Raw genomic sequence first — 14,725 nt, 5'->3', positions numbered from 1 at the left:
GGGCATAATGCAATCTCTAGCCCCTTACCCTAACCTAAACATAATTCTCACCCCAACCCCTGAGGATCAGCCAAAATGTCCTCACAAAGTTGATCTGTCCTCACATTTATGTTATTGAACCAAAATTGGACATCATGAGTATAGATAGATATGCACGCACACACACACATATATGGTTTAAACCCACATTCTTGTTATTTGTATAGTAGTATTCAAAGAGTAAATGCCTTCGCCTACTTATAAGTGTGTATACCACTACCTCCACTATGACTTATAATAATAATAATGTGAACACATCAGAAGCTTAAAGCTAAATGACATGAGTGGAGGGAACAATCCCATCGGATCAAAGTTATGAACTGAGAACTACTATGTTGTAAAAATAGTACAGATGTATGTATTCATGTATGCAATATTCAGTTCTATATTCACATGAATCTGGTCTTTTTGCATGAATTAAACACCTTGAACTGAGAACCTCTTCTCCAGTGGTCATTTGCTACCCAAATAGTAATGATAAGGATATATAAGGCTACTGAAGCTTTTGGAGTGTTATGGTGAATAACCACAATAAATGCAGATAATAATAATAACAATCATCAACAATACTGAAATAGAAATACGTTTATTCTGGCACATTTTCAAATATCTTTCATTTATATATAAATACAATTGTAAAATGCAATGATACATTTTAAATGAACAGGCAGAGTGATAATAATGACACCATGGCTTTGGTGTTTGAAGCTTTGAATTGATTAAATGAATGAATGATGCTTGTGACGCCAAAACATAAATCATGAACTAATTAATATGGTGTCGTTATCATACAAGTGCGGGGTCAAAAGGGAAAGTGGAAACAAATTGGGCAGAGGGTTGTGATGTGACTGTGCTTGTGTTACTAGGGACAACATGTAACACGTAAAATATGGACAACATTTTATTCATTTTGACTTAAAAATTACAACTTGTCCACAGTGTCTTTTTTTTCGCAAACAAACGCGCAATAAAGTCCCAAGTCAACAAAATGTGAGGGGGGGGGCGGGGTCCATTGCGTTTCGCTGCCCCTTATATTTCGATTCGCACGCCAAACCCGCGAACCATTTCCGGACTCAGTCACGTGGTACGGCGAGGCTCTGATATAGGCTTCATGTATACATTGTATGCTTTGAACGTCAACACATACGTCATCAACACAAGCCTGGACACACGCTTCGAAGCCTCGACACGGAAGGACACTTCACTGGGAGTGAGGCATCTCGCTGCTGTGAAATATCTCTGCAGTGCGGATCTGTACAGTGTGTCCTCTGCTGCGGAGCTTCTCCGGTCCCTGCACTGCGGTGTCCTCTCCTTCCGGCCCCCCCACACCCCCACTCCCAGGCACCGGGTGGTGGAGAGGCGGCCGCCGGGTCAGATCACTGTCACCGACAAACTATCCGCTCACCGCGGACACGTCTGTCCCGTCCGCTGCGGTGCTGCTAGCCCGTTAGCTAAAGTTAGCTAACCTTCCGTTAGGAGGGTTGTGATGACAATAAAGTTAAGAGAGCCCCTCCACACAACTCCAAGGGGACACGAATAACAACACGTTCAGAGGAACGTCAGAAGCGACTCGCAGTGTTTTATTTGGGGAAACTTCTCGACTCCCACGGGGACTTTATCCACGGTTTCACCGGAGCTAGCTTCTAGAGCCAGATCATGCTGCTCTCCGCCACAACACGCCTCCTCGGGAGAGGGAAGACTTTGCTCCCTGACCCCGTGAGGAGGATCTGCGGGAAAATGTCGACCTCCTCCGTGGCAGGCAAGCGACTGCGGGTCCTGGTCGACATGGACGGGGTGCTGGCGGACTTCGAGGGCGGGTTCCTGAAGAAGTACCGGGCGAGGTACCCGGACGAGCCCCACATCACCCTGGAGGACAGGAGGGGGTTCTGGGTGTCCACGCAGTACGGCCAGCTGAGGAGCGACCTGTGTGTAAGTAGCCCCTGGCGAGGCCTCTTCAAGTGGTAAACCAGTTCAGTGCTGCCAGAAGTAAAGAAACAAAACGATTCATCCCATCGAGAGGCAGTGTGTTCTTATTGGCAGGTTTGCAAGATTACGTTTTATAGTAATCAACATGAGTACTGCTTCCCCAGTCAAAACATTATGTTTATTGGCCTGTATGGATCAGTCTGACTAGTTTGGCCTAAACAATCAAAGCATTGTTTTCCTGTGTTGATCAACTCAAGCACAATTTCATGTTTAGTTGATTTTGTTTTAAGTGATACTGCACTTAAGTATCACTTTAAAGCTTTAAACTATTAAATAATATGACTATTCTCTGATGAAATACATAAATGCTGGTTTTAATATCATATGTATTACCAAAATGAAATCTAAATAACTGGTGGAACATGGCTCCAAAGGTCTTGGACCCTGCAGGGCCAACCGTTTGGGACGTTTCTACATCATGAGATTTATTGTAAAGGCTAATACTCTCTTCAAAGGTGGGTGATCCCCCACTACCAGTGAATCTGCAAAGCATAATTTTCAAATCTATAGTGAGACTAAACCTCTAAACCACCACATCATCTACCACTCAGAGACGTCCCCCATCCTCTCCTGCCCCTCGGCCGTCTCTCTCACCTACACAAACACCAACACGTCAGGCAGAAGCCTCAGGAAAAAGAAAACATGTTTGGTGTTTTCACGTCTCTGGAGCCCATCCCAGCTGACATTGGAAAATAAATCTGACCTCGCAAAACATAACTTTTAGACAGTCCTCCTTTTGGTCAGATTCACATACATGCACCTCATCAGTTGCGAACTGCTCAATGATAAGCTGTATGCCTGTGTGTGTGCTTTGACTTCAGGAAAAAGCCATCAGCATCTGGGAGTCCAAAGACTTCTTCATAGAGCTGGAGCCTTTGCCGGGAGGAGTGGAAGCTGTCAAGGAGATGGCCAGGATGGATAAGTAAGTTGGTTACTACGATGGAACTCCTGCCCTCTTACACCACAGTCAGTAGTAGGCGCAAGCCGAGTCTAGCTCACACACCGCTTTCGTGCAAATTGAACGTAGTGTGGGGTCCATAGGCAGCCTAGTGGAACAGCATTGAATATATGACGACTTTAAGGCAGCCATTTGGTCACTTGAGGCAAAGCTAGTTGAAATTCAAAGTATAGTGATGCACCATTCTATGTAAACGCCTGTAAGCATTGGAAACAACATGCACTGGGCGAACTGAGAGAAATGCGAGGTTGTGAGCCGAAGTCATCGACCCCGAGTCCCATTGCCGGCGTAACAAAATAAGAGTCCTCGTCTTATCGGAGTCCGTTGAGGGGCCTCAACCTGCTGTCTTCTTCTCAGAGCTGCTGAAGGGTGTATTTATTTCCCACTGTTGCCACGAGGGTTTAACTCTCGAAAGGTCAAGGACAAAGTTTTATTTGTTAACCTGCAAGAGTTGAATTTGTGTCAGACTAGCTGTCTCACCATCCCGGATTAGTGTTTGTTAGCTAAAGGGGGCCGATGCTTATCAACTGGTGGTGTGTGTAGTTAATCAATAATAGAAGTATGAGGAGCAGTGCCACATATAATTTTACTAGAGTGATTTTATTACTTAATAGCTTTTTCTTGTAATTTTAGTTTGGGGCCGACTGAGCCTTTAGACATTTTTTTGGGGGGGTTGGCCTTTAATTTCTATTTGTGCACAAACAAAGATTAAAAGTTCTGGGGCTTCAAACAGGAAAACACAGTGACATCTAGTGGTTTGCATAACTCATAGCATGCACTGCAGCTGAAACTGCATTACCTCACAAAGCTCAATACCTTTATGTGCAATAAATGTAGATTTAATTGTGTTATATTAATATAAAAAATGTATAAAAAGGCCAAAAAAAGTTGAATGAATCAGTCTTGGCAGGTACGGTATGATCCATCTATCTTTCTTTTATCTCTATTTCACTACTGCCCATACATCCTCAACAGTTCCTAAAACTCAAAACATGTCTATACAGCATACACACACATATGTGACATTTAAAAAGGCCGCTTGTCTGAGGATCTCAAAGTTTGAGATCTGCAATATATTGAGGAGTCAGACAATTAAGTGCTTTGTAAGTCATTAAAAGTACCAAAAATCTATTCTGAAATGTACTAGAAGTCAGCGTAAAAACACTAAAGCCAGGGTGATGTGTTATACCCTGTTTACTCTGGTTAAAAGCCTGGCAGCTGAGATCTGTGCTGCCCGAAGCTGCTCTACAGATTTGATAATGGTTAAAGCAAGGAAAAGGACTGTTGCAGTACAAGTTTAGTGACATGCTGCTCAAAACCCAAATTATAATCAAAACAGAGGCCAGGATGTCTGGCAAAAGCTCTAATGTAAGTAGACAAGTCCCCAGTAGATGGCAGTATTTGACTGGTTTTGTTTCTGGAGCCAATAACAAGAATTGGATGAGTTCTAGACAATGGCAATGACACCATGTGGTTCCAGTCTAACATGTACTTTATTTGTTTTTGATTACACATGATGATGCACATTTTTACTTAGGCAGGACCAGTGTGGAGCCTCATTGCATTCATATTTCAAAGACCGAGAGTAGCTCTGCGATGGAGAGTTCATGTGCTTCGAAGGAGGATTTGCTGTCACCGTCTTAACACTGTAAATCACCATGGTAACACATGCTGAACCACTTACGGAGCAGGTTATGTTGGTTCAAAACCTGATAATGCCCCAACTCCTGACCAATCAGATAACTTGGAAATCAGTCTACTGATCCTGACAGGCACAGACGATTTGACTGTAAAGTGAGGGGAAAAAAAGATCATCAACAAAGATTACCGCATAGTAAGAGATGTTTGAATCCTCTTAATAATCAGGAAAGGAGCTTCTACGCTTCCTAACTTATCTCCTTAACCATAGGAAACACAGAATGTGGTCCCACAATTCACAGCAGCAGCTACATTTAAGGGGACATTACATCGTAGTTGCACCTGGGCAGACCCACGTAAATATAAAGACAGAATAGTTGTTTTGACTTCCTGATACAATTCAGAGCTGACGTGAATCATCACATGATCACCTGAGCTGCTGATTTCTTCTATGTCAAATCTGTCAAGTCGGGAGGAAACCTTCTGGAGTTGTAGGCCTACGGCACAGTTTGGCAATACTTTTTTCTTTGTGTATCTGCTGTTATAAATAAAGTTGTTTAATTTTGTCTTTTCTTGTTTAAATTCTTTTTGAAGTCCTTACGGCCTCTCCTGCAAGAAAAAGTGCTTAGGAATAAATCTTATTTTGACTTTATGATCGCAACCATAGAGATAACTTAAAATTAACATACAAATGATAACTCCTATTCAGGATGCTTGATGATAGGCTAAGTAAAGCCAGACAACAGAGACATATCCTGGGTATGATAAACTCACTTTGTAGTTCAGGCCACAACTGGCCTGTTGCTGTTTTCAAGCAACCTTCATCATGACAACAGTGATACAGAGAAACATCAGCCTCACTCAGGTTTTAAGATGGATATTAGAAGCTGCACTGCAGAACTTTCAGAACCTCGCATCAGTTCAACTCTTCGTAAAGACTGTGATTCCATGTAGAAGCAGCCACACGTGTTGATGAAAGCAACATGTAATCAGCATCGACTTTTTGATGAGTTTTAATTCATAAGTAATCTCCGTCAACAGAAGGAGGCCGCTATTGCCTTTTTCCGGCAGCATACTGTAAAACACACAACACAGTGGAATAACATCTAAAAATAGCCACCAAGTTTATGAAAGTCTATGTTTGCGTTTCCTCTCCCACTGGAAATAAGTGATCGGCTTCCCTTCGCCACATTGCCTGAATGAATCTGTTTCCACATCAGGGAAATCTGTCCGATGGTGCCTTCTCATGTGTTTACTCCTTTGTTTTCTCCCTCTCTACCACTGCCTGGTGCCTGTTATAGTTATCCATTCCAGTTATGAATATCCTGTGTGGCTCCTAGGCATCCGTGGTGAGAATGTAGCATTGATTTCTAAATTAATTCTCTCCCTCTGGTTGTTTTGTCTCTTTCTCTCTGCAGCACAGATGTCTTTATTTGCACCAGCCCTATAAAGCATTACAAACACTGCCCATTTGAGAAGGTAGGCCTTCTGCCAATCAACAATATCTATTCTGTGCCCTTTGGAAATAATTACTCTGCTGCTTTTTTCTAATGAGATCTAATCTGCTGTGTGTGTGTGTGTGTCTCCAGTATGCTTGGGTAGAGAAGCATTTGGGCTATGACTTTCTGGAGCAGGTCATCTTGACCAGGGACAAGACATTAATCAGCGGAGACATCCTCATAGACGACAAGCATGATATTCTTGGTAAGGACTGAGTGCAAGATAACGTGTGTGCACGTGAAGTGTTTACCTTTCCACAAAAAACAGACGTTAATTAATGTTTACTCTAGTCAGTGACACCAATTTGCGGATTATTGACCTTATTCTGAAAAAGACGTTTGATTATGATGTTTACATGAGTTGCCTGTAAAATATTCTTTTCATAATCTATTTACATATGTTACAAACAGAGCATAGTCTGATTAGGACTTATGTCAACATGAATTCCTACTATTGCTACTAAGATTGGAAAACCTCTGTCTTAATTCAAGTATCGCTTATTCTGGTTTATTCTGGAATATTGACGTCCATCTACATAACAAATGGACTTTTTCTTATTGTAAAACTATCCCTGAGAAAAATTATTGGCCTTTTTGGTTTGGTCCATGTCCCATCCACTAGCATTTACGAAGCAGGGTTCATGACATGCACTGCAGCCAGCCACTGGGGGGCGATTGAGATGCATTTGCGTCACTTTCGGGGTTCAACTCTCTGGCTAATGATCGATCCACTCTACCTCCTGAGCCACAGCTGCCTATAACCATCGCACAATCGTTTTTCCAGAGAGGGACAAAACTGGACTTAAGATAGACAGTGATGTAACAAGGTCAAAATGAAAATGTACATATTCCTGGAAATTACTTTAATCAACTTGCAGTTTATGAGACAGCGTGTTTGGAGAGTCAGTCGGGTTCTGCTGGGTCATCTGAAACAGCTGTGGTTGTGTCCCGAGCAGGCGTGGAGTCCAAACCGACGTGGCAGCACATCCTGTTCACCGCCTGCCACAACAAGCATCAGTCCCTCAGCCCCTCCCAGAGACGCCTCCTGTCCTGGTCGGACGACTGGAGGTCCATCCTGGACAGCAAGAGGCAGTGAGGGACGCTTGCACCCAAGAGCCACAGCGGCCTGGCTTCCTCGTCAGTTTCTGGGGGGGGGGGGGGGTCGACACCACCGCCACAACATCATTACCATACCAGTGGGTGTCGCTGGGAGAGGTCCTGGTCTTGCAGAAACTCTGATAAATAAGGTAAACTCAAGGACAAGTTGGGAGATGACATTCACTTGAAGCTCCACAAGGGGGCACTGTGAGACTGTGTAAAGCATGTCGACAACCACGTTTCCACCTCTGATGCAACATGTCACAACAAAACAAACGAACATGGGGACAGTGTGGCTTCATGGGAAGTCTGACAGAGCAGATTGAACTTCCTGTCAGCTGCCACCTGTTTGCTATTGTTATGGTTTTTTTTATGGATCTTTCTATTGACATTTCTGTTCGAAGTCAAACAGGTTATTTTTTTCTTTTTTTTTAGCCACACTAGTGTTTTTATCTGTCGGTCACAAAAAGGCTTATCAGCATTTCTCAGCACTGTGTTACATTCAGTCAGTCGACCACGATTGGCTCACAACAACAGGACACTCCACTACACGCTAATATTTACACACGATACATGAACATAGGAACGTGACCTGGACTTCCACTGTTAGTGTTTTAAAAGCCTATTATTTGACATGTTTGTCTTCTCGGTGCTGTATTCTGGTGCTTTTTCCACAAAAGATCCACGGTTCTTTATTAAGCTGTTTTCAGATTGTGAACTCCGGATTGAATGTCCACATAGTGGGGTCCTGACTATCTCCAGAAGAGCACTGCAGGAGATTCATGCAGGAAACAGGACATGACGTGTAAATCCCGCTGCTGAGATCACATGTTTTTGGTCCCTTACACACATGCTATTTACCAATTACAGGTGTGAACGCACTCAGATCAGATAGCGATCCGATCACGCCAGGCCACATTCGGGGGTGTTCTGGGCCACACGTGTCCACATTCTTTTAACAGTGTGAACACGAACGCCTGAGCCACACATGAAGGACCTCCTGCTCAGATGGCGTCCTCTAACCAGCTGCAGTCTCATGAATCGAACGTTTATTTTCTCGTCTTGTCGGTTTGTTTGTACCCACAGTTAGATATCAACACCGATCTCCAGACATGTAAATACCAGTAGTGAATGCACGCGTTCAGAGCTGTCCACTTGTGAACGGATCACAAAAACCACATGTTATCAGATGTGTAGAGGGCCTTTGTTTACAGTACACTTGCAGGTCTTCGTGACAAAAGCTCTCTTGGTCTTTCCAAGTTCAGTGCATGTCTGAAAGCAGCTTTAATAGATTGGTAAGAAACAAAGTCCTCAAACCCTCAGAATTTAACAAATGTTAATGCATGTTGCCAAAACCGTCACTTGTGTCAAAAAATGAAAATGTGTGCTGTGAAATTATGAAATATGAAATTTTAAAAAGATGCAAATATGTCTATGAAATACAATGAATATAAGAGTAATTTAGAGTTTTACAATTTTTAAGAGACAAATTATGGATGATATATTTTCAGATATGTTTTGCTTTTACATGCTCTACTTTCACAAATATTTTAATAGTTTATGGTTAAATGCTTGTTGTTAAATCACTGAAGTTACAACAGAACCACAGTGTCCTCAAAACACAATAAGATATGTTTGTGTTAATTTTTTCATGTCTTTTGTGAATTTAAAATGCATTTCAACCAAAAAGTATCCACATTATTTTTTACCACAAAATGCTTTCAAACTCTTCTGAGGTGCAAAAATGTATTTCTGGCAGACTAGTCGGGATTTGGCTGCAATTGTGTTTTTTTAAGAACAGAACGGTGGTGATATTGATGTTCGATGTTCTTTGTGCCTCTTCTCTTGTTGTTTGTAACTTGTTTCACCACGTTCAAACAAGTAAAGAATACCTGGACCATGGCATGTCGTCATTTCTATTCACGTTGCTAATAGTCACAAACTGCTTTCGACACAAGTTTGGAAAGTTCCTCCACCCTTGTGGTTCAACGTTTCAGGAGTTTGGGAAAAGAGCTAAATGTGACTCGACCCTCGGTTCATATTCTATCACACCAGGACTCTGCTGGTTCGGTGGATCGACCTACTCGCACCCTTGAATCGTTGCGTTTTCGTTAGCGATTCCTGTAGTTCGCTCCAAATACAGTGTAATTTCTAATCAAACTCAGTAAGAGAATGAAAACCTGCCTCCATATCTATCACACTTCTGAGAATAACATAAGAATTACATCAAGAGCCTACACGGGAGTAAATTATGGCATTTGTTAAGCATCTTCCTCTGCCTTGCGGAGAAGTGTAGGAGAAATGTTAAAGAATAACTCGCATATAATTCATCACATGTATGCAGAGGAGAGAAAAAAAATCCTGATTCTTTGAAAATATACTTATTTTCTATAAGTTCATCATAAGTTCAAAACTTGGCTTTGTTCTTACTGAAGCTACTCGACAGCATACAAAAAAAAGCAAACGCTGCACTTGTGTCAGTTGTACGTCATCCACTTTTGTCAATAAATGTCTCAAGTTTGTGGTGCTGGTAATCATTTGGGCAGCAGCGGTGATGATTTATATAATAAGGAGTTCTCAAAATTAAGATGAAGAACCCCTCCCCAAGTTAAGAAGCCCGGGGAGAGGGCATAGCTTATCAATCAATCAAATTTTGTTTGTGTAGCCCCTATTCACAAATCACAATTTGTCTCATAGGGCTTTAACAAGGTGTGACATCCTCTGCCCTTAACCCCCAACAAGAGTAAAGAAAAACAAAAAAACAACTTTTAACAGGGTAAAAAGAACGTAGAAACCTCAAAGAGAGCCACATGTGAGGGATCCCTCTCCCAGGACAGAAGTGCAAGTCCTGCTGCAATCATAGTCCATGGTCAGCAGCCACCACGGTCATGATTCACCATCAAGAACGGATGCCATTATAGTCCACAGTCATTGTCCGGCAGTAAGTATGGGATTTACGTAAGTGAAAGACACCGCAAGTGGACATGTCACAAAGTGTACTCTGGCCTGGCGGTCCTGGTTGTGTTCATTCACAACCGGCTGCAGTACTGCGCATGACGAAAGAGGATGTGCGCTTGGATTTGAAGGAGCTGGATCCCCGAGGAGTCTCATTAAGTCCAAGGGCCAGATGAAGTTCAGTCCTTTTGAGAAGTGACTCCTTCGTCTAAGATGTCCTGCTTTCCTTAATGCCACTAGGTTATCCAGCTTTTTTTTTTTTCTTAAAAAAAAATGAGGGAGTTTTTCCCTCTCCACATTTGCCAAAGTGCTGCTCATTATGGGAACTCTTGGGTTTCTGTATAATGGTTAAGCTCTTCACCTTCTATGCGATTTGGCGCTACACAAATAAAATTGATTTGAATTGATTTGAAGAAAGTTTAAAAGAGGTGGGGTTCTGCATGTAAACCTCTGCGTAACTCTCTGACTCAACATGTCCACAGCGGATACTAAACCAACAACTGTGTGCAATCATTCTCCGCAGTGGTTTGTCAACAGGAACAAGATGTCCAGTGGAAGGGGGGAGAATATAAAGACAATCTTGTGTCTGCCTCCCACAGCATTGATTCTCTGGTTCCTTCAGGTCGGCGCTCTGCTTCCTCCGGCTTTTCAAACACGCCTCAATACCTTCACCTCAGCAGGCACCTCAGGTCTTTTGTGCTGCTCAGTTGAGCTGACAGAACTGATGTGTTCTATATAAAGGGAAGCAGAATATTAAGGTCATCGATGCACAGGGCCATGTGGGTCAGCCTGACGTAAATTTCTTTGTCTGGCCGAGGCCATCAAGGCCTTCATGCGGATGACGAACCAATTTGAACACCGATTGCACACGCATTCAACCCTATAAACTGAACACCTTTTTCTTTTACTGTGTTTGTATTCTCCATGATTTACACGCCAAATCGAATAGACCAAGGAAGTACTTCCACCTTCACTTCTTCCATTTCCTCTGAGTATTGCATTGTGGCAGAATTTTGTGTTAACAACACACAATTCTGGAATTTAAGGTGACCGTCTTCATGCATGTCGTGACCCGATTCTTTTTCAGCACAGTGTGGATGAAAGTGTCTGTAATCTGAAATGTTCATGGCAGACAAAACCTGATGGATCTCAAAACGAGTGTGGGCTTCCTCTGCCGTCATCAGACATATACTGTGCCTCACGTTTAATTCCAGTCATTAGTGAAACATTAGAATTCAAAAAGCAAGCAATCATCACTCAAATAGTGAAGGAAGCAGGAAAACTGATCAGTATTCCATCTTAGGTAGGAAATAGGGACAGTAACAGACATGCTTATGTGATAACACTTTCATTGTTTTTATAAACAGTTTTTAAAATACATAGAAAAGTTAAAACGCACACACATATATATATATATATAATATCAAGATAAAAGAAAAAGTGTGTGTTTGTGTGTGTATGTGTGTGGGGCCACATTTGATCTTGTTTTTGTGTGCCAGTTAGAAAGTTGATTCCCATCACACAGTGACACAGTGAGCCTAAAGTAGCCCATTTGTAAAATAGCAAATGTGGATCAAATATCCAAAAACTAATTTGGGACTTTTTGGCAAACATGCGGTGCTCTCAGCAAAGTGCAACCTGGATACACAGTCCTCGAAACATAAACTCAATCTACTGTTTATTCAAGAAAGGAGCACAATAAAAAGACAACATGCTTCTTATCAGGAGGAGCCCTTATCAGAAGTCTGTGCAGTGGACAGACAGCCTTGCATTGTCTGCTCTGCATTGTGCTGAGGTTACTGAGCAAGTGCGTCAGAGTCCTGAGGAAATCCCACCAGACCACTAAAAATGGGACATGGAATGAATTTCTTTTACGGGAGGGTCGGGGCTATGGGAGTTTACTGGTACCGAAACACAATAAGAACATAAACAGTTTGTGTTTGTGCTGTGGAGATGAAATGTACTAGATGTCCCCTAAACTGGAGACAGGGGATGTTAATAATCAGGCTGTGACAGACCATGGAATCTTCCACAGAACATACGGGGATGTCGGATGTGATGACGGAAAAAAACAGTGCAATAACTGAGGCCGAGCAGTCTGTTGTCCTCTCTGTGTGTTCGGTTCGCTCTCTTGTCTGAGAAAAAAATCTGCTGCAGATCCACATGAGGATCATCTGCATGTGGAAACAAGACTTGGCTTCTACTGCCCACAAGTGCTTTCATTCCCTTGTGATTACGACCAGCTAATATCAATAATCATCAATAATCATCATTAATCCAATGCCAGAGAAGGTCTTGAACACAGAACCCACAGATCAGCTAATATATTTCTACATTAACTATGTAACTAGTGGTATTTTCCACTGATTTTCCAGTTTTGTAGATCCTTAAGAGAAACTGCATGTGCTGCCCAATGTGTTCTCTGTGTGTGTGTGTGTGTGTGTGTGTGTGTGTGTGTGTGTGTGTGTGTGTGCGCACGTGCAAACGATCACCCTCGTGTTTGTAACTGCGAAATATCGCAGATTTTACTAATATGTAATATATGAGTCAGCAGAGAGATACCATGTTTTGGCTATAGCACTAGATTGAGTGAGTCAATGTCGGGCAGCATGCTATCTGTTGGTGTGGCTTATTGTCATCTTCCTGTGTGTGTGTGTGTGTGTGTGTGTGTGTGTGTGTGTCTGTGTGTGTGTGTGTGTGTGTGTGTGTGTTTGTGTGTGTGCATTAGTCTACTCATTACCTATGTGTGGCTGAAAGAACAGGACACTGTGTTTCGTTGAGCTGGTGTTGTTGCCGGAAGTCAAACACTGGAAGTAATTAGTGAAAAGTGGCACCCGCACTCAGCAGGACAGTGACAAAATATTGATTTGTTCTGTTTTGATTCACATGGTCCAAATTGGTCTTTTTATTTCGACACGCTTAAGGCTACACCAGTGTTGGGCCAGTTCACACTTAAAAATAATGGTTAACGTTCAAAAATTTGAACTAAGTTTGAAGTTCCAAAAATGAACCAATTCCAGTTCAGTTGTTCCGCTTTTTATTGGGATGGTTATGATTTAGACGACAATTTTATGATGAAGTATTTACTTATTAATCAATGGTGTCGCATTATGTCTGCGTGTTGCTCCGGTCACATTAACTCTGAGTCCTGACTGTAAGTGTCACGTCTTGTGTTGTACTGAGCCGTAAAATATAATTTTTCATTATGTTTAAATGCAGCCTCATAAACTTTGGAGCGAATCAAGCAAGCACTAAGTAAACTTCATGTCTTGATCAGGTCCTGATAACATGTGATGAGTGTTTAGTAGTTAAAGTGAGAGCAAATGGAAGAAGAAACAGAAACTCCAGCTCGGTAAAAACCCACTGCAGCTTCTGCTCTGATCCTGAAGCACTGGCGCTGATCATTGTGCAGTAGTGGGCTGTAGTGGAAACTCTGTGTGTGTGTGTGTGTGTGTTTGTGTGTGTGCTCGGATTGTGTTTGATTTAAGAATCCGTCAAGTATAGTCTTTAGTTATAGAATTTCAGGACAGCATTGTAATCTGGACGGGCGGAAGTGGAGATGTTTTGAAACAATGACGTAGATGCTCGCGACCGCTTGCTGACAGAGCCTGAAAGAGGAGCTGCAGCAATGAACAGTATGAGGAAAGGGATTTTTTTGGTCAACATTAGAGTGTGTAAACCTTTTCAAGTACAAATCCAAATCAGAATTATGAACCTGAATACGAGCGTAATATGTCTCCTTTTATTTCCAGCAGAATAGACACATGTTAATAAGAGGTATGACCAGGGCCTGTTACGCATCATTTGGGTGAATGAGTCCCTTCCTCAATGAAAAAAATGCCATATTCGATTAACACTCGAGGAATCCTGAGTAATGTTAGAAACCACAAAGAAGATTTATACGAGGCGGGTTGAAGACAAGTGTGTCAGGCAAGGAAAAGCAATTAAATTAATCAAGCCTTCATTTACTGGGGCTGAGCTGAAACAAAGATAACATAACAATGCAGTAGTTTCAGGTCTGTGGGGGGGCAACGAGTTTGCTGTTGTTCTGTGAAGAGCTATATGTTAAGAATCCATTAACACATTTTTTTAAAACATAAATTTGCATGTGAAGCCCTTCAATCAGTTTTTTGTTCATAAAGAACGAAACTCTACAAACCGCCACACACTTAATCACTGACTGTGAATAAGTCCTGTTATACCAAAGGTTCCTGGAAATCTAATTGGCTTCCAAGAAGGGCTTAATGATTTCTGCGGAAAAGAAGGATACAAATTGATAAGAACAAGGAAAATGGATTGGTATGTGAGCCAGAAATTGAATTTAATATTACGGTATAACAGGAGAAGTTTCTCACAGCTCAGTTGTGATTTGGTTTGACGTAAAATGTCAATTAAAAAAAGAAACTGCACGCTCGCGGCTGAGTTTGGTAAGTTGTGTGCAGCGTGTTATTAGTTATGTTTAATTTCCTTTGTGTACCGTCAGCTTGTGCGGTAGTTTATACTTGCCTTCATGTACTGTGTGTGTGTGTGTGTGTGTTAATGAAAAGGAAAT

At 42.0% G+C, this 14,725-nt stretch overlaps 1 protein-coding gene across 1 annotated transcript; it reads left to right on the top strand.

Annotated features, from left to right (window-relative positions):
- Window positions 1–1,119: 1,119 nt before the first annotated feature.
- LOC133027664 (5'(3')-deoxyribonucleotidase, mitochondrial-like) lies at window positions 1,120–7,276 on the top strand. The gene is made up of 5 exons (XM_061094736.1): window positions 1,120–1,968; window positions 2,847–2,947; window positions 6,040–6,100; window positions 6,211–6,325; window positions 7,077–7,276. The coding sequence occupies exons 1-5, from the start codon at window positions 1,696–1,698 to the stop codon at window positions 7,214–7,216; spliced, it is 690 nt and encodes a 229-aa protein (XP_060950719.1). The 5' UTR covers window positions 1,120–1,695; the 3' UTR covers window positions 7,217–7,276.
- Window positions 7,277–14,725: the final 7,449 nt, after the last annotated feature.

Source organism: Limanda limanda, chromosome 21 (assembly GCF_963576545.1).
Source record: "Limanda limanda chromosome 21, fLimLim1.1, whole genome shotgun sequence".
Lineage (NCBI taxonomy): Eukaryota > Metazoa > Chordata > Actinopteri > Pleuronectiformes > Pleuronectidae > Limanda > Limanda limanda.
The sequence above is the reverse complement of the archived record's forward strand: the minus strand, read 5'-3'. Positions and strand labels throughout refer to the sequence as shown.